Below are 20,876 nucleotides of genomic sequence, written 5' to 3'. Positions count from 1 at the left end.
CAGTTTCACTTGCTTTTGATTGTCATAAAAGTGTTGATGACACAGGGCCAGATACAGAGCACTATTAGATATCTTCTAGATTGACATTAGTCCACAATAATTGTTTTCTGGATACTTCTGCAGAACGTGGTTTCAATCATTTTTATTCTTCATGTCAGAAACTGAAAAAATATTTCCTCTAGTTTGGTATCTTACTAATAACTACATATATTATGATAGGTCTGATAATTTTGGTATGTTTTTTCACTTTTGCAATATTTTATTACCTTTCTTGGTTTCATTTTACCTTTTTAAAAAATATTTCCAGGAAATCCACTTACCCAGGATATATTGAACCTCTATCTGGAACCAGATGGAACAAGAAGGCTGCTGAACTATTTGCTTGATAATTTGGCAGGTACTGCAAAAAGAAGTAAGTGGTCATTTGCTTAAATGATTTTTTTAAGAAGATGTGTAAGAATATTACTTAATTTTGTGTTTATATTCAACTAGTTTCAACAGAACAGCCACCTCCAAGATCTTGGATTATGTTACAAGAACCGGACAGAACAAGGCCAACTGGTTGGTAGCCTTATATTTTTTTAACTTATTTTTACTTGATATTACATATCTAACAGTGTTGTTGGCATTCTTTAGATTATGGGCTGTGTTACATTTGTATGCTTGAGATTGATTTGGCTTGGGAGATCATAATAAAGACTTAATTATTGCTTACCTGACCTTTGTAATATGCTGTAGGTCTGCTGTAGAGCAATGCTTCTCAACCTCAGGCATTTTTATCCCCTGGGGGACAGTTAGCAATGTCTGGAGACATTTTTTGATTGTCACAAATAGGGGAAGTGCTACTGACGTCTCATGGTTAGAGATCAGAGATGCTGCTGAGCATGCTACAGTGCACAGCACAGCCCCCCACAGCAAAGAATTTACCCACCCGTAATGTTAGTGATGCCATTGTTAAGAAATTATGTTGAAAAGATGCCTTTGCACACTTTTTTTTTAATTTTTTTAAATGTTTATTCATTTTTTGAGAGAGAGAGGAATGGGGGGAGGGGCAGAGAGAGAGGGAGACACAGAATCCAAAGCAGGCTCCAGGCTCTAAGCTGTTAGCACAGAGCCAAACATGGGGCTCGAACTCATGAACCGTGAGATCATGACCTGAGCTGAAGTCAGACAGCCACCCAGGCGCCCCAGCTTGCACACTATTTTTTAATTGGGCTGTAAAGAATTGATCAGACTCATTTGTTATAATAAATATACCAAAATCTTTATATTGGAAGTTTTCAAACCCTATTATGTTCCAAATGTATTTGATACTACAGAATTGTAAGACAGCTAAAGCACTTACTTGAGAGAGAAATTGAACTAATGACCCCTAATTTCCTTTTAACTTAAATTGTATGAAAATAGTTTGGGAATTACATGATGTGTATAATAGGATTTAGTCTATGATACCTTTTCCTTTTGTGTGAATTAATAATAGTTGTTCTTTAAAAGAAAATAAGCCATGCCTATTAAGAGGATTGTCAGTTTTCCACGTTGTACATTAGCAGTTAGCAAAGTGGTAGGGGGAGTATAGAAATGAGGAGCCCTGGTCTTACAGACCAAGGGACTCAAGATCTTAGTCTTTTAGCTTTGAGCCTTCTGTGGTATCTCTGTAGCATTAGATAACACATTGTGTTATAATTTGTTCACCTATCTGACCTTCCTTCCTTATCCAACTTATATCCGCTATGTCTGGCAGATAGTAGCTTTTCAATGAATATATATTGAATGAATAAAGTCAGCCTTAGCATTTAAGTGAAAACTATTGATATTAATTAGGTTTTTTTTTCTGCCACGTGTGTGAATAAGTAAAGTTATCTTTCCTACAGCCTTGTTTTCTGTCATGTGCTATAATGTTCTTTGTGATAAATATGCGACCCGGCAGTTATACGGCTACTGTCCATCTTGGGCACTAAATTGGGACTACAGGAAAAAGGCCATTATTCAAGAAATTTTGAACTGCAATGCTGATATCATAAGTCTTCAGGTAAGTCATCGGAACAGTGTTTAAATTGCACAGATGCCCCAGTGTTGATAAGCAAGGAGCAAAATGGGAATGCATTACCCTGACACATTTAAAGTTCCAGCTTTAGCACTTCTTAAAGTATTGGCTTTTTCTGTTTTTAGTGAATCCTGGAACATTCACTACCTGCTTCATTTAGCTGCGCTGTGCTGCCACATTAAGCAAATAGGTTATTTTGGGTTTTAGGCATTTGCTTTGACAGTTAAAATATTCATCTTTCCCTCTCAAATGCCCTTGCACACTATTTTTTAATTGGGTGGCAAATATTATTGAAACTGTGGCATTGTCAAGGTATGGTTTTGCTTTACCATCAGCAGTAATAGAGGAATTAGGACATGGTGGAAAGAGCGTTGAACCTGATGCACAGTAACTTTGTGGTCTCAGTCCTCTTCTGATAATTCATATGACCTTGGGCAAGTCACTTTCTCCCTGTGGTCTGAAAGTATGATCTGTGATGTTCCTTCTACCTCTGTTGATTCTTGTTCCCCATCTATTATAAAACATAAGAAAATATACACACATGGAGGTGTATGTCTTTCCATTATTTACTCCTAAGCAATAGGATACCAGCAGGTATCTATAAAATGACAAGTAGGGTTTCAGATAAAATATGTTGGAAAGGTGTTATGTTCCTCATTGTGCATAGCAGTCCTTTGAAATTATTTGAGCCCCTCAAACTGTACACATAAAGTTAATGCGTAGGACTGATTTTTTGTCTTATGAAATAACTTTGCCATTTACAATTTTTCAGGAGGTTGAAACAGAACAGTATTACAGTTTTTTTCTGGTAGAACTGAAAGAACGTGGCTATAATGGATTCTTTAGTCCTAAATCTAGAGCTAGGACAATGTCAGAACAAGAAAGAAAACATGTCGATGGCTGTGCAATATTCTTCAAGACGGAAAAGTAAGTTCTCTTACATTTAAAAAAGAAAATTTTCTCAGTATTTGCAGGGAGTCAAGGGTGTGGAAATTAGTCGACAAATAAGAGAATGAAGCATTGTTGTTATTGCTCAGTAAAACAGTACTCTTCAATAGTTTTGTTTTAAATCATCAGAAATAATCTTGTTTTGGAGACTTGTTGAAAGTGCTGCTGTTTCTTCAGGTGTTTACTAGGGTTTAACTCCAATTGTTAATTGAAACTGCTTGTAATTAACATTCCCTCTAGGATGGTAGAGGGATTCTTAAACCCAGATTTTGGAAAAGATTTATTTAAAAATTACAAGATGGACTATTCCAACATGAAACTTACACAGAAGATGACTACCTTATCTTACATTGTAAAAGTATTTCAAGATGTTATTTGTATCAGTAACAGACGAAGAATAACTTGAAACAGATGTGGGAAGCTTGGTGTTAAGTGTGGACGATTTTCCATAATGTGATTTACTTGCCATTGTATTTGTTCAGGAAGTTCGGGAAAACTGCATTTCCCACAAAGCTAATACTTTGGTATTCCCAATTCTATGTTTGTGTGTGTGTTTTTGTTTGTGTTTTAGATTTACTTTGGTTCAGAAACACACTGTTGAATTTAATCAGCTAGCAATGGCAAATTCAGAAGGGTCTGAAGCCATGCTGAACAGAGTCATGACAAAAGATAACATTGGAGTTGCAGTACTGCTAGAACTTCGAAAGGAATTGATTGAAATGTCATGTGAGTGACCTTTTCACTTCCTGTAAAATTGACCTCCAAAATCTGATAGAAAGCAGAAAATTTGTTACATATTAATAGTCTTGTCTAACACCTGAAGAAACTCAGTGAGAATTTAAGTCCTTTCTAAAATATCCTATCCCTTTCTCTCTACCACAAAGCTTAAGATTGAGAAAGCAGTGCCCAGAAAAGTATTCCAAATTTTGAAAGGCATAAAGCCAGAGGAGAAAATGGGTGTTTTTGCTCCCCACTATTTTTCACACAAAAACAATGTTGAAGTAAATATTAGTTAAAATAACTGCTCAGAGAGAAGAACTCCATACAGTCCCGTAATTTCTTAACAGCAAGGATACTCTGTAAGCTAACTTCTCTTCCTGACCTACTTGTAATCATTACTTTAAATGTCTTGCGTTTTGGATAAATGGACCACTTATTTCAAATTAAAAGTATATTTAGAGTGACCATCGTGCTGAGAACTGGAAGTTCTGTCACTTGAGGAACAGTTGGAACTAGAGATACTTAACCTGAAGAGTCAAAAATGAAGATGGAGCTTGGTGACTGTATTACACATATCTAGGAAAAAAGGCTGTAGATTTGATTTTGTGAGACTCACTTTAGGACATCTTGATGAAGCTAGAAGTTTCAAGGAGATAGCTGTTTTGGCGGAGATATAGAATGGGCTTTGTTCAAGTAGTGAATGCCCTCTACTCAAGAGTATTTACCCAGAGGCTATTCACCCAGAGGCATAGATGACTGCTTCTCAGGTTTGTGGTCCTGTTGATTGATTTAGTTGTCGGGAGATTGTTAGGTAAATTTTAGGGTCCTTTTTTGTTTGGAAACTGTAGAATCCTTTAAGAATCCTGTAAGAATATATGGGCTGATGGGCGGGTTTTGTCTATCTGTTTCTTTTCTTTTTATCTAATATAGCTGGAAAGCCCCATCTTGGAACAGAAAAACAACTTATTCTTGTGGCTAATGCTCATATGCATTGGGACCCTGAATACTCTGATGTGAAGTTGGTTCAAACTATGATGTTCCTCTCAGAAGTGAAGAACATTATTGATAAAGCCTCACGAAACCTCCAGTCCAGTGTATTGGGAGAATTTGGAACTATTCCACTGGTGTTATGTGCAGATCTTAATTCTTTGCCAGATTCTGGTAAGAAAAGTTCTTTTATATAGAATGCTTTTTTGACTTAAAATGTTTTTGTAAGGTATCATTTCTGATAATCCCAAATTTAGTCAAAATGAATATTCAGTTTGTAACGTCAACTATGAATCAGGTTTAACATATTTTGTGTGCAAATAGGGAGACTATTTTAAAAATGAGATGAAAACCTAAGAAGGAAGGACATTAATCATCTTCGATAAACACGTGGTTGATAACTTGAAAGTATGTGTGATTAGATTTCCATATCCCCAGGTGACATATAATCCAGACTCTGAGAAGGTTATTAAGACCACTTCTTTGGGATTCCAGCATGTAGTAATACAACCAGTTTAAATTGGATATTTACAGGATTTCCGTTTTGGTGGGCTTGATTAGAAAAAATAATCCTTATGGGTGCTGGGTGGCTCAGCTGGTTAAGTGTCTGACTTTGACTCAGGTCCATGATCTCGCGGTTTGTGGGTTCAAGCCCCGTGTTGGTCTCTGTGCTGACAGCTCAGAGCTTGGAGCTTGCTTCGGATTCTGTGTCTCTTTCACTCTCTGCCCTTCCCCCACTTGTGCTTTGTCTCTCTCTGTCTCTTAATAATAAATAAATGTTAAAAAAAATTTTTTTAATATAAAAAAAAATAATAATAAACCTTAGGTGGAAATTGAGATCCTTTATTTACACAGATCGTGCAAGTGATTTGAACAACAACAACAAAAAAAAAACAAAACACCAAAAAACAGGGACTTGATTTTTATTACAAAGCAGAAGAATACAAAAAGGCTTATTTCTGAATACTTTTCCATTAGATAGTACAGTGAACAAGCCGTAGTTCTTATAATATCAAACTAAGTACTTACTCCTTTTTATATTTCAGCTCCTCCTTGATTATAGTCTCTCATTCACACAAAATACTTTCCCTGGCACTTGTGTATGTGTGTAAGCATGCATGCACACACATACGTCCACTTGGGTTGGTTCAGTTCACTAGTACATCACTGCCATCACGATACATGGGAGCTGTAACTATGTTAAAATTCATTTTCAGGGCAAGTAAAGGTAGCTGAGGTCCATAATTCTTTAGTCCATCTCATCAAGCTATCTGGGCATTACAGCTGCTAAAGCAGTTGACAACTATTCTCTAGTAGTTGCTGTATGTGTGTTCTGCATTCTGTTTAGCTACAAAGTATCTGAGGGGCAAAGGGAGACTCTAGTCAAATAATACATAGTAAGTCTCATTTCAGTGTTAAAAATAGTGGCAGACGCGTGGGGAAGTGTCCAACCTTGTTAACTAATGAAATGCAAAGTAAAAACTATTTGTAGAACCCATCTAACCGGTGGCGTTCTCTTATGTAGTGGGCAGTATGTATAATGGCACATTAATCCTAATCTTGGGATTTTATACCAAGTAAATAATTCAGCATAAGCAGAAACCTACATACTAAGATGTTGATTATGGTATTAATTCTTCTTAAAAAGTAGAAACAACCTGAAGTTTTTTAAGAAATAAGGAACTGGTTTAACAAATATGAAACACCAGGGCAGTTGTATTAAGCAGCCATTAAAAAAATGGTGATCGAAAAGACACGAGTTCATGTGCCACAGCAAAGTATAAAATATGCAGTATACTATGATCAAAACCATGTAAAAATGGATTTAGATAGGTTCTAGGAGACGTAAAACAACCAACCAAACATTTTAGAAAGGAGGAACGTGCTGTTTAAAGTATTTACTGTTACATTATAGTTTTGTACACTGCATATTCTACTTGACAGTGAGCAAAGGACCTGTATCTTCATTATAGGTGTTGTGGAATACTTGAGTACCGGTGGAGTAGAAACAAATCATAAAGATTTTAAGGAACTGAGATATAATGAGAGTCTTACAAACTTCAGCTGTAATGGGAAAAACGGGACAACCAATGGAAGGATCACTCATGGTTTCAAGTTGAAGAGTGCCTACGAGAGCGGTCTGATGCCTTACACAAATTACACGTTCGATTTCAAGGTGACTTTTGAGATTGAGAAACTTTTCAAACCTCCAGTTTTTTTGGAGAGTCTTGTAACTTTATTATGTCTTTAAAATGTGGATGTGTAGGGGTGCCTGGGTGGCTCAGTCGGTTGAGTGTCTGACTCTTGATTTTGACTCAGGTCATGATCCCAAGGTCGTGGGATCTAGCCCCACGTTGGTCTCCTTGCTGAGTGTGGAGCCTGCTTGGGATTCTGTCTCCCTTTCCTCTGTGCTACCGCCCTCCCCGCAACCACTCATGTGCACACATGCGTGCGCTTTCTCTTTGAACACAAGTGTGGGTGTGTGTTCAGACTGGAAGCAAGCCATCTTGAATCACTTCACAGCAGTGTTCTCTTATCACTCTTCTGTGGAATTTGATGTGATCTGTGTCCCATTCCTACTTGAGAGGTACTTGATAGAATCATTTCCAGGGTGAGAAGTCATATGAAATAATGATAGTAAATCCTGAGTTAACTGTTACTGTTTTGGGGCAGATACATTTCTTATATGCTCAGCTGTTCGGAAAGTACTGTGTAGTATCTAATTTGGTGTCAGCTGGAGTGGCATATTTCATCTCTCATAATTTAAGTGAAACTGTACTCCTCAAGTGCCAAAATATGTTTTATATTAGCCATTTTAAAATACATCTTCTATTTATTTCATACACAGTTAACGGCTTACAATATGGAGCCTTGCCTTAGAGCTTCTCCTCATTTTTAATATCAGTGATTGTTGGGGCGCCTGGATGGCTCAGTCGGTTAAGTGTCCGACTTCGGCTCAGGTCATGATCTCGCAGTCTGTGAGTTCGAGCCCCGCATTGGGCTCTGTGCTGACCGCTCAAAGCCTGGAGCCTGTTTCAGATTCTGTGTCTTCCTCTCTCTCTGATCCTCCCCCGTTCATGCTCTCTCTCTGTCTCAAAAATAAATAAATGTTAAAAAAAAATTTTTTTAAATGATAATATCGGTGATTGTTTCGGACTTGCATTCATCTGTCCTTTTTAACCATCTTTTGAATTTCTGCTCTCCTAAATCTTAGTTTTCCATTTCTAACCTCCTGGAAAAATAATCATTCAGATTAGATTATGTGTTAGAGTGAAAATACTAGCGTTAGCTGGTTCTTAATTTTAGAGGGGGAGCGCTGTTTAGACTTAGAGTTTGAAATCTTTTTAATTTGACTTTGGAGGAGCCACAGTACTGTAGATAATGATTTAACCCTGGGAACAAATGAGTGTGTCCGGTTGAAGAGAGGCTAGAGGAGACTCTGGGGAAAATGAACATGTGAACAACAGAAGAGTAATCAGAGAGAGGAAGAAAACCAGGGCAGTGTAGGAGCCTACCTGACAAGGAAAGAAGGCCTTTCTAGGGAAAGAGGAGTGTGCTTTGTGCTTCAGAAAGATGTTGGTGAAAGATGCTTCACTGGAGAGCTAGGCACAGAGACTGGAATGTGGTGAGTTGAAGAATGAGGTGATTGATAGTGAAAACCAATTTTTTAGATTTTTGTTTTAAAGAGGAGGTGAGGAGGGCACCTTCGTGGCTCAGTCAGTTAAGCATCAATTTAGACTCAGGTCATGATCTCACGGTTCATGAGTTCAAGCCCCATGTCGGGCTCTATGCTGACAGCTCAGAGCCTGGAGCCTGCTTTGGATTCTGTGTCTCCCCCCCCCCCCCCCCACCCACTCATGCTCTGTCTCTCTCAAAAATGAATAAACATTTTTAAAAGATGTAAAGAGGAGGCGAGGCTGATAACCAAAAGGTGGGAGAGATAGGGATTTTTTCTCTCTTGTTCCTGTTGCTGATACAGAGATAGGAAGACACCTGAATGTGCTTAAATAGTTTTGGCTGAAACCATGTTGAGGAGAGGCTCAAGTTACAGGGAGGAGAGGGCAAATAGACGCCAGGTGCTGTGCTGGGTGCTGCTGAGGATGTGAAAGGCAGAGATGGCCCTGCCCTCATGGAGTTGACAGTCTGATGGGAGAGGCAGGTCTCAACCAAGCAGATGAGTGTGTAGTTACACCTGGGGTACGCCTTAGCAAGAGAATAAACTTGGAGGTGGTAGCAGGTATTAAGTGGGTGAGGGAAGGATTCAGGAAGGTCTTTGGAAGGTGAACTCAACACGCGAAGGCTGAGAAGAAATGAACCAACTGACGTGTAGAAAGAAGAAAGTGTTCCAGGCAGAAGGAACAGTATATGTGGAGGCCCTGGGGCAAGAAAGAGTTTGGCATCTTCAAGGAATGTCTTCCCCACCCCCACCCGGAAAAAAGAAGGCTAGTGTGGTGATAGGGTAGTGAGCCTAGGAAAATATTACAAATCAAGTTAGGGCAGAGAAGCAGAGGCCATACCACGAAGGATCCTGTAGGTCTCATTAAAGATTCTAAAAAGTCCAGAAAGGAGGAAGAATGCATGATTATTATTCCTACCTAAACTGTCTTCATTCTGCTAGATTGGACATTTGGGGGACAATTTGGTTTATGTCTTCCTACCTCTCACACCCCAGCCACTTTCTTTGTTTACCAAACATGACTGTAAGGGTATGTCTTGAAAGCTCTCAGTGTTTCAGTATTCTCTTATATGAGGCTGTATCTTTTTTTCCTTCTATTTTTCAGGGTATAATTGACTACATCTTCTATTCTAAACCTCAGCTGAACACTTTAGGCATCCTGGGACCTCTGGACCACCACTGGCTAGTTGAGAATAACATCAGCGGCTGCCCACATCCACTCATCCCCTCCGACCACTTCTCACTTTTTGCACAACTGGAGCTCTTACTGCCTTTCCTGCCCCAAGTCAACGGCATTCACCTCCCTGGCAGGAGGTAGTCAAGTACCTTCAGAGGACAACCTCAATTTCACTTGTAAACTCATAAAATCTGAATGTGGGGGAGTGAGGTATGGCCACCAGGGTTTTGTTTTGTTGTTTTCTTTTCCTTGAGGATTTGAATTTTCGATCTTGATTATTTGATAAGGATATCGTATGAAAGCCAGGTGCTAGCAACAGACAAATTCTGAGCCCAATATGCTTTATATACTGTTAGACAGGGATCGGTGTGTTTACACCTATCTTTAATTTGTTACAAGTAATTTTCCTGTTTCTTCTATCCAATGTAATATTTTCATGCCTTGAAATAGGAAAATGTTTGAACAGCATATTCTCTTTGCACAGAAATCTGTAGCACTACTTTTTTGAGGCCAGTAATAACATCCAGAGACCATTCTTCCATACTCTACTCCCTCCCTTTTCAGACTTGTTTGTAAAATAGAGACTTTGAATTTAGCCTTTATGATTGTATATGATCCACAGAAGACCTGATTTATGAAATTTTGTACTAAAAATTCAGATTTGGAAATGATTGTATTGTAAACTAAGGCTAAGTTTTTTTACTGTTTCATGTGTTATAAAGGCCAGCTTGTAAAAGAAGTTGCAACAGACTTTCTCTGCTGATGATTTGCACTGTTAGGGTTTTGTTAGCCCTTTTGTACTACTTTATTTTTAAACTGAGAACATTGCTCTTTAAATCTAAATCTGCTTAAAGCTTTGGACATTTTCTCAGACCAGAGGCAACTTATTCATGAATTCCTGGGTTTTTACAAAAACTATCTACCAGGACAGATAAGCTGAGCAGTGAATGATCTGTAGGCATTTATGGACTGAATGTAATGGTTGATATATGTACATTCTGATATTTTTTAATCTTTAACTTTTTTAAGTTAAAAAATTCCAGCTGCTTGGATACAGCTTCTTAACTCCTTTTTGAGACACTTCCTGTCCTATCTCCACTGTGCCTGCCTAAATTTGTTCTCACCAAGCACTGCCTGTGCATGCAGAGAAAATCTGTGCATCCTCTTTTATATTTTTTAAATACTGTTTTAACATTTGTGGGAATTTTATGAAAATGCTTTTGTATGAGCTGTGGCTTTTTTTCCATTGTGAAGCATTGAATATCCCATTTTGGAACATGTTCATAGGGTGGGTCCCTGGGTCTTTGCTCACCAGACCCAAGCACTGCTTCTTGGTGTCTGTCATTGCACAGTGCTGTTCGTCACCCAGAATACTACTATCATGTGAATTCTTTTTGTTTTCCATGTGTTTTTTTTTAATCATTCCTTTTTAAAAAAAAAAAAAGAAAATAATTTTCCATTTATGAAACAGTATAAATGAGATGTATTTTCAAAACAGGTCCCTACGACAATTCTTCAGATCATTTATAAAGTGACTGAGTCATTTTAGTAGGTCAACCGAGATAAAGGTTCTGTTGTACCCTGTATTTTGCCCATAGTGCCAGTAGTAGATTAGAGATTAAAGCCAGCTTTTAACTTTGCAAAGGTAACTTGTATGTATTCTGTTCTCATTCATTCATTCTCTCAAAAGTCAAATGAATTCAGAGGGAACGTGGTCTAACTGCTTTTGTTTCAACTGCAGGCAGGGGAGCAAAAGGACACCATGTGAGCATTAAGAAAAAACGTTGAGATGTTCTTAATTTTTATACAGAGAATGAGTCATTTTGGATAATGACTTAAAATTTTATGAAAAATATTCAGCACTTAAATGTGCTTATTCTGTTTTTAAGAGAAAATAAAATTACATGCTGTTTAAATAAATGATTTTTTTTTCTTTTTTAAAGAATTTTCCAAAAGGTGTTGATCTTGAATCTTTGTCTGGGACCTGGTTTTTCCTTTGAGGGTTTTAAAGATTTTGTTGTGATGACTTTTTATTTTTTGCTTTTTGTTTTAAGTTGTGCTGACACCAAACACATCCAGTTTATAATCAGTACATTGGAAAGCTGGTATTACTGATGTAGAACCAATGCATAACTTTTTATGGGGTTTTTGTTTTGTTTTGTTTTATTTTTTTGTAAAGTGTGAATAAAAGGTGTGTTTACTCATTTTTCCTAAACACTGTGTTGGTAACGTGCATCATGACAATTTCCAGCGAGGGCGAGCTGGAGCTGGTTGGACTGATGAGGCAAGGGAACTGCTTTTCCTATGATCTGCATTACGTGAGAACAGGTCCAGAGAGCTTTATGGACAGGGGAGGGGAGAAGCACTTACTCGTTTGTATTTGTTAACAGAGGATGTATTCTTTTTGTAGATGCTGGAACTAGAGTGCACTTGTTAGATGCTAAAGGTTTGAGCTTTACACAAAATGTTTTCATCTGTATTTGTTATTGTCTACAATATATTCGAATTTGGGGGCAGCATAGTAAGATATGAGGGCCTGTTGTGTCTCAGCTATTTGTTCTTGCCTCTTCTGGGCACACTGCATTCTGTGGGCCAGTTTGAACAGCTTCTCCATCTAGTGATAAATTGAACCAAGGGTGTAGATTTACAAGTGTCACCTTCAAAAGAGAAAGAAATATTTTGGGTCCGTAGGGACTGAACAGTCACACCAAAATAGACTGATAACTTTTGTTAAGCAAAGTTTTGTGTTTTAAATCTTTTCTGTGTCCTGAGTAATTTCCAATAATCCATACTCCTTAAAATGCAATAAAAATTAGTATGTTTTCACAGTATAGACTTTTTTCAAAATTCTGTAACACATATATTTAACGTGGTGTTGCCATAATGTAATTTCAGTGTTCTTGCTGGATAAATCCATTTTATGAATGTTTTACAGAGAATTTTGGGATATGTTTTCTGTTTTTACTGATCAGAAATTTGGAGGCACTCAATTCCTTGTTGTAAATCTCTTGAAGTACATTTTACCGTATTACTGGTAATTATTTATGCTTTGAGAATTTAAATAATGTTCATCAAAATTAACTTATGGCATAATTTAAACTAAAGTTGTAGAAATTGTTGATTGAAACTTCAGTAGTTCTAGAAGACAGGCAAGGAACATCTCCAAGAAATGTGTTTTCATTCTTGATTTGGTGACAGCCAGGAAAACTTATTTTGAGTTAGCACTTTGAAACCTAAGGACATTATTAAATTGGGTGGAATGCACTTCTAAATGTTGAAATTAAAATTTCAAAGCTTTTCTAAGATTCAAGCTTTCAGTGACAAATTCCAGTTGTAGTATTCCATTTTTTACTATTTCAATTCATGGAATTCGTTTCCATAGTGACTTCTAAGGTCTTGGGGTCATGTCATCTGTAAGACAAAAGCCAACCTAGGCAAAGCAATTACAGCAGTTTGTTCTTTTAATGAACTTATCAGAGTATTCCATACAAATGCTGCAGATAATTCAAACAACACCTTTAGCAAGTGTCTCTCCCCTACTCAGAAACAGTATTTTAAGATGTTCACTTGGCTCTTCTTTTGGGTTACATAAAGTTTAATAACCGGTATGTTGAAGTAGCGTCTAAAATAGAAGATCTAGTCTTTATTCACAGTACATTATCTTGTGTAATATGCACTGGGCTAATTTGTGTTTACCGTTCATGTAACAGAACCCAGCACATTATCTGCACTAAGCTTGAAGAATGTCACATTTGCCTAGGCAGCTCTTTGATAAGGGTCATGGGAAACTGAATATGTACCTATGGACTGGTGGTAACAAGGGCTTTTACTGTTCTTTTCAGTGGAACCTTCTTGGTCAAATTGTAACTAGCTAGTATTATATTTATATACAGGGTCTCTTTTCTTTACTGATGTATTTTCCTACTCATAGCCAACCAATAAATTCAATATCTGTTTCAAATATCTTAAAAGTGTAATTTGTATAGCTGTAGTACTGAGGTTTGAGAAGAATAAGTGTTAGCAGACCATATGATTAAAATTCTGAGTCGTCTGGGACAGGGCTGTAAGTCATCCTCTGAAAGGGTGAGTGAATGGGCCGTGATATGGGAGACCATGTACTGACTGTGTTTTCTGTATAACACTCCTATCTTTGCCAAAGTTCAGTTTGATATTTGGGCAACTGATGGTCCATTTGCATTTAGGAATTTTGTTGTTGTTGTTACCAATATACCTCGTTCAATATAAGAATTAGGCTCATGTGTCTTCCGTCTTTTTTGGAAGGAGTTTGACGTATTTTGAATAAATGCTTTTAAACACGGTAACAAACATTGTGTTGGTGGGGTTATACTAATTCATTAGATGTTTTGCTTTTCATGTGCGTTATTTTATTGTATATATAAGCTTTAAAGATGGGATTTCCCAACTCTTCAGAAAAAGCCCATTTGCTTTTTGGAAACTACTTGGAACACTTGTGAGTTTTTATGTATGCTAGGAAAAGTCCTTTAAAATCAGATGACAATGAGCATTTGCCAAGACTGTCCGGTTTTTAAAGTAGGCATTTTCTACTTAATCCTTAATATGTAATTTTGTCTCTATAACAGAAAAGTCTTGTTCCTCGTAACTGTCAAGAAGTAAGTGTAAAAAAGTAAATGAAGTATTATGCCCGTGTTACTTTATAAATTCTAGTTTATGTTGTTATGCCCAGAATTCGTGATCCCCAAAGACCACTAGGGAGCCGAGTCCGATGCAAAAGCAAAGAGCCTTTATTCGAGCTAGCTCGAGCTCAATCCCCTACCTGCACCGAGGCAGCGGTGAGATACCAGGGAAAGAGAGCGAGTTTCAAAAGCACAAAGGTTTTATAGGGGTCTAGGGGCAGCCGATTGGCTGGGGAAGTGGCGTGTTTTGATCAGGAAGCTTGAATGGGTGAGCGGGAGGTCACTCAAAGGGAGGAGGCGTGGTCTAGGTGAAGGACACAGAACAAGATGGAGTCGGCTGGCGTAGGCCCGCCCTTTCAATGTTCTTTAGAGGAACCAACTACCTAAGGGAACATGAAGTGAAATATATTTACAATAAAGCTTTTTGGGTTCTAGGTAACATGTGTATATGGAGAATTCCCAATTTGGGGTGTTATTTAGGTATTCACATTTTAATTGATTTTAGAATAAGCTTTCACGGGCACCTGGGTGACTCAGTTGGTTATGTGTCCCTCTCTAGGTTTCGGTGAGTTCCAGCTGCACGTGGGGGCTATAGACTGACAGTGCAGAACTACTTGGGGAATTCTCTCTCCCTCTCTCTCTGCCCCTCCCCCCATATCTCTCAAAATATAAATAAACATTAAAAAATAAGCTTTCACAAGTACTGTAAAGACAACTTTAGTAAACATTATGTGTTAGAAGAATCATACAGAAGATAGTTTTTACTAGAATTTTACGAGAGGTTGAGAAACATTTCTCTAAGTTAATTTCTTCCAAATAAAAAACATAAAATGTTCAAAGTGGATTGCTCTCCAAATGACTCTAACTGACCAGTCTGTAGGAACTGGGAAAACTAGTGGATTACAAGGTGGATTGTGAACCAGTTTTCTGTGGTTTCTTTAGCAACATTAACATTTTTAATCAAGTAAGTAAGGAGATGTCAGTTTTTAAAAATTTTCTTGAACTGCAACCCTCAGATCACTCTAATATTCAAAAGCTGTTCAATTATTTTGGGCCTGTCATAAGAAATTTTGCTCACTACACTAGTGTGACTCTGCAGAGGCGGGCAGGCTCAAAAGTTCTCAGGCCATCCTAGCACTCACTTTGAGTAAGCTGCAGGCCCCAAGGAGCCCATCAGCACAGCCGTGTCTTAGTTAATGTCGTATCCACCAGTCCTTCAGCCCTGTGAGTTCCGTGTCTACCCTGCATGGCAAACCCACTTGTAGTATCTATTTTGCAATTTTACGTAATTCTTGAAAACCTGGTCTGTTAAAGACTGAAAAGGAATGATGGCATGACCAAAGCTTTCCTTTTAATACTCCTGCTGATGCAGGTGGCTGGTTCTCAGGGCAGTGACATAGGTGTGAGGGGTATATGCTCAACACTGTGAGCTTTGTGAGTTAGCAGAACCTTCTCTCCTCGTTGATACGATGCTTGTTAGTGGTAACTTTGAACAGGCCTGATAGTGGGAGCCCTATGTCCATTTTGGTGAATCAGAGTTTTTCTTAATGTACTTTTCTTGGTCACCATACTCATCAATACTCATTTGAAATTTCTTCTTGTCAGACATTATGCTAAGATCGGAAATACAGATTTATCATCCCTGGTCTCTGACTTCAAGTTGCTCTTTGGTCATTATAATCCAACGTAACATGTGCTAAAGGTACACCAGGCATGGAGGGAGCAAATCTCTGTGTACATGAGCCTATGAAGTTTTCTAGAGGGGACCTTAGAGCTAGTTTTGAAGGATTAAGAACTTATTTCCCAGGTGAATAATAGCTACAATAAAACCCTTTGTGAAAGGTGCATAGTTATGAATAGAATGGATTTAGAACATGTGGGTCTTTCAGTGGGAAGTGCACTAGTGAGTGGCTGGGACACAGTAGATGCCTTTGGAACCTTGAGCCATAGGTGGTGAACTTAACTCTGTAGGTGGTGATAAAGAGCCACAGAAGGATTTTTAAGACCTTTGTTAATGTTTATTTTTGAGAGAGAGCAGAGGAGGGGCCGAGAGAGAGACACAGAACCTGAAGCAGGCGCAGGGCTCAAACTCACAAACCTTGGGATCATGACCTGAGCCGAAGTTGGACACTTAACTGACTGAGCCATCCAGGTGCCTCTAGAAGGGTTTTAAATAGCAGCATTACCAGGCTTATGTTTTAGAAAGGCTGCTGTAGTAGTGCTATGGAGGGTGGATTAAAACAGTAAAACTAGGGGCGCCTGGGTGGCTCAGTCGGTTAAGCATCCGACTTCGGCTCAGGTCATGATCTCACAGTTCGTGAATTCGAGCACCTCTTTGGGCTCTGTGCTGACAGCCTGGAGCCTGCTTCAAATTCTATGTCTCCCTCCCTCTCTGCTCCTCCCCTGTTCATCCTCTGTCTCTCCTTCAAAAATAAATAAAAACATTAAAAATTAAAAAAAAAAACAGTAAAACTAGTTAACTGGCTTCTGTGGTCTGTAAGCTGAGGATGGCTTGCGGGGCAGTAAGAGAAGAGAAGAAAGAAAGGAGAATTTGAAATGTTCAGGAAATAGAATTAGGAAGAACCGTGATTTATCCCTCCTCATTTGTGGGTGAAAAGCAAGTTTTGTTCAGTCACTCCTTACTTTCATTAGGCAAACCCTGACTCCATGTAAGAGACGTGTTTGCCTCAAAAGCAACCTGTTTTTTTTCCTCTACTGACCTCACCGAAACATTTACGCAAAGAATTTTGTTTCTCAAGCTACGCTTTACTACATTTCGCATTATTTTTCATGCAGATTTTAGTCTGCAAAATAGATCCAGTGTGTCTCTCTGCTGAACAATTAAGTAATTAGTAGGCATTAAAAGATACTTTAAGGACCACCTGGGTGGCTCAGTCCATTGAGTGTCCTACTTCAGCTCGGGACATGATCTCACGGTTCATGGGTTCATGGGTTCACGGGTCCTGCGTCAGTTGGGCTGACTGCTGACAGCTCAGAGCCTGGATCCTGCTTCAGATTCTGTGTCTCCTTCTCTCTCTGCCCTCCCCTGCTCGTGCTGTCTCTCTCTCTCTCTCTATTTCTCTCTCTCTCTAAAATAAACATTAAAATTTTTTTTAAGATACTTTAATACAGCAACACATAACAAATGGAAGGAATCCAAAAATTCCAAACCCAAGTAAGTATCCCCTCACACCGAGGATTAGACCTGTGTTCAGTCTGGTAGCCTCTGGCCACATGTGCCTTTTGAGTACTTGAAACATGGCTCATGTGACTGGAACTAAAATGTTTTTCTGTTAAATGAAACCCTATTGTGATAGGACCAAATTTCCCTGTATCTGATACATTGTGTAAGATATGAAACCACTGTATTGTGTTAGACATAAACACTTCACCAGTTGATGTCAAAGAACTGTTTCTGCCCTATTTTACTAACCAAAGTAACACTAAGATGTGTTTGAGTTCTTTATGCTGGCAACAGGAGTTACTGTGCCTGTGTAAATCATTAGTAATTGAGATCCCTTTGTTCATTTTAATATAAATTATTTTTCTGGTTTAAAAACTATGGTCAAATTACTAAATTTAAAGTCAGTAGTGATATAGATAGAAGTGAGCGAGTCCCAATAAAGACTAGACTAAAGTGTGTCATTGAGTTTCATGATGAATGACAATTGCAATTTACTGCACCAGAGGAAAAGGAAAAACCTCTGTTAAAGAGAGAGGTAATAAAGTGAACATTAAGATACATTTTCTTCAAATACTTACTGAATTCAGTGTTCTGTTAACAGTCAAAAAAGAATAATAGATGAAATTAATCACCTGAAATGAAAGTCCCACAGAAAGGTGTTTTTCGTTTTTTTCTAACTATAATAGGATATGCGCTTGTAGATTTGGCCAGCTATAAAAGGGCTTGTATTCTTCCACAGGAAAAGAATTTTTTAATGGAGATATGGTATAAAAATATATTTGTTTGGAAATTTTGTTAGAAAATGAAGACAATATTTTACAAAAATGAAATACATTCAGTTATGCCAACAGTTACCTATAGAATACAAGATCTTCCTAATACTATTAAAGATAATTGGTTCAATATTTGAAAAGTTGAAAGTACTTACTAGCTTTAGAGGAGTTTTGTGATATAAAAGGCACTAACCAGTTAATACTTACTGTATGCTATTTCTTAACGGACTTCCAAATTTACCAAGAAATGGGAATTCTCGGCCTAAAATCAAACTTACAGCCTAGATATTTTTGCATCTTTTACATCTGCCAAAAATTTTCTTCTAGATACGAAGAAAAATTGTTTCTGTCACTACAGATGGTACTCTAGCTATGTTAGGTTAAAAATCTGGGTTTATCGGAATTTTTTTTTATGAGCCTTGATTTCCTTTATTGTGTTTCACCTTATGCTTATTGAAATTTCCGAAACAGACTGAAAAGTGTCAAAGCTGATAAGTGTATATAATTTCAAATCAAAGAACCATCACCAGTTAAGACTATTCAGAGAGATAGAAGACAATTTAATGATCTTCTTTTACTAATAGTAGCTCATTGGTTGAATTATGAAGAAATTTTAACAATGGCTTACAGTTCTTTTAATACCAATTTAAGGTTATCTTGCAATGAAAGGAATGCTTGCCAAATATTCAGTAATCAAAAGCAAACCATATCAGTATGATACACATTTTTCTCACCAGTATCAAGCTGCATATGAGTGAACAAAAATTGAAACTCCAAGGAAAGAGTATTTGTGACCTTCACAGACGGATACAAAAAATTTATGTTGTATCATGATACAAGCCAAGAATGCTGATTTTTGTACATTTTCTAACAAATTTTAATCGTAATCACATTTTGTAAGTTGGCCACTAAAACTACAAGAAAAATTTGGAACAATTTGTTGGTATCTTGGTAAGTTTAGGGTTGCTTTTCAAGAACAACTAGGCAGAAGATCAACAAGGAAATAGCATACATGAACAACACTATAAAACAAGTAGACCTAACAGACATGTATAGAACACTCTACCTAACTGTATCAGAATGCACATTCTCCTCAAGTCCACACATGGAACATTCTCCAGTAGACCATAGGTGATGCCATAAGACAAGTCAATAAGCTTAATTGAAATTGTACAAAGTATGTCCCCTGATCATAATGAAGTGAAACTAGAAAGAAAGTTGGGAAAGTTGAAAATATGTGGAAGTTTAAAGTACACTCCTAAATACCAATGGGCCAAAGGAAAAAATCAGAAGAAAGGTCATAATAAGGACTGGAACAGAAAATAATGAAATAGAGAATAGAAAATAGATCAACAAACACAAAAGTTGATTGGAAAGATCAGGAAAATTGATGACCAAATGGGATTTATCTAAAAAATGCAAGGTTGGCTTAATATCCACACTTAATGTAATATACTTCATCAAGTAGTATAAAGGGCAATACGACAGGATCATTTCATTAGGCACAGAAAAATTCTATAACCTTTAATTTAAAAACAACAACAGAATATCAAAGAGGAATGGAAGAGAACTTCCTCAGCTGGATAAAGCGCTTTTACAAAGAACTCAAAATGGACAACCTACTTAATGGTGAGAGAGTGAAGGCTCTCCCCCTAAGATCAGAAAAAAGACAAGATGTTTACTCTTGCCACTTCTGTTCAACATTATGCCAGATGCTCTAGCCAGGGAAATTAGGCAAAAAAAAGAAAGTAATAAAATCTGAGAGGAAGAAGTAAAACTATATCTGTAGATGATATGTTCTTGTATATAGAAAACTCCAGGTAATCCACATACCAAAAACCTATTAGAACTAATAAATGAATTCAGCAAGGTTAATGGAAACAAGATCAATATACAAAAATCATTGTATTTCAATTCACTAGCAATGAACAAACCAAAAATAAAATTAAGAAAGCAATTGCATTACAATAACAATAAACAATTAAATGCTTGAGAAGAAATTTAGTGAAAGAAGTGGAAGACTGGTACATTGGAAATTATAAAACATTGAAAGAAGACCTAATTAAGTGTTAAGACTTCATGTTCATGGACTGAAACACTACTATTGAAATGGTGATGCTCCCCAAACTGATCTACAGATTCAGTGTAGTCCCTATCAAAATCACAGCTGGCTTTTTGTTTGTTGCAGAAATTGTCAAGCTGATCTTAAAATTCATGGAAATCCAAGGAACTCCAAATAGCCAAACAATATTGAAAAAGAACAAAGTTGGAAGACTCAAACTTCCTGAGTTCAAATGTATTACAAAGCTACAATAATCAAGAAGTGTGGTATTGGCCTAAGGATAGCATATAGATCAATGGAATTGAATTGAGAGGCCAGAAATAAACTCTTACATCTATGGTCAATTGATCTGTGACAAAAGTGCCAAGACACCTAAGTAGGGAAAGGATTAGTGTCGATAAGCAGAAGAATGAAGCTGGACCTCATTCTCACACCACGTACAAAAAGTAAAAGGAATAAAAAAAAATCTAAATGTAAGAGCTAAAACTATAAAATCCCCTAGGAAAAACATGGTATAAATCTTATGACCTTGGGTTGAGCAATAGTTTCTTAGGTAAGACATCTTAAAGTGCAAGCAACCAAAGGGAGGAAAACAGATAATTAGACTTCATCAGAATGAAAAACTTCTGTGCATCAAAGGAAAAGAATGT

At 37.4% G+C, this 20,876-nt stretch overlaps 1 protein-coding gene across 4 annotated transcripts in view; it reads left to right on the top strand.

Moving 5' to 3' along the window:
- CNOT6 (CCR4-NOT transcription complex subunit 6) overlaps nucleotides 1–13,874 on the top strand; it is a 76,409-nt gene extending 62,535 nt beyond the window's left edge. For 2 of the 4 annotated variants that reach the window (XM_043585226.1, XM_043585209.1), the window contains 8 exons: nucleotides 308–397; nucleotides 493–561; nucleotides 1,872–2,029; nucleotides 2,817–2,971; nucleotides 3,564–3,718; nucleotides 4,643–4,873; nucleotides 6,673–6,875; nucleotides 9,481–13,874. In XM_043585226.1, the coding sequence (XP_043441161.1) occupies nucleotides 308–397; nucleotides 493–561; nucleotides 1,872–2,029; nucleotides 2,817–2,971; nucleotides 3,564–3,718; nucleotides 4,643–4,873; nucleotides 6,673–6,875; nucleotides 9,481–9,693 (1,274 nt within the window). In that variant the 3' untranslated portion in view covers nucleotides 9,694–13,874. Of the gene's footprint in view, nucleotides 1–307; nucleotides 413–492; nucleotides 562–1,871; nucleotides 2,030–2,816; nucleotides 2,972–3,563; nucleotides 3,719–4,642; nucleotides 4,874–6,672; nucleotides 6,876–9,480 lie in introns of all 4 variants that reach the window. The other 2 variants (XM_043585218.1, XM_043585201.1) reach the window with 1 other exon arrangement.
- The last annotated feature ends 7,002 nt before the right edge of the window (nucleotides 13,875–20,876 follow it).

The sequence above is a fragment of the Prionailurus bengalensis genome, chromosome A1 (assembly GCF_016509475.1).
Source record: "Prionailurus bengalensis isolate Pbe53 chromosome A1, Fcat_Pben_1.1_paternal_pri, whole genome shotgun sequence".
In the NCBI taxonomy this organism is placed as follows: Eukaryota; Metazoa; Chordata; class Mammalia; order Carnivora; family Felidae; genus Prionailurus; species Prionailurus bengalensis.
Note: the sequence above shows the minus strand (reverse complement) of the source record. Positions and strands in the feature narration are given on the sequence as shown.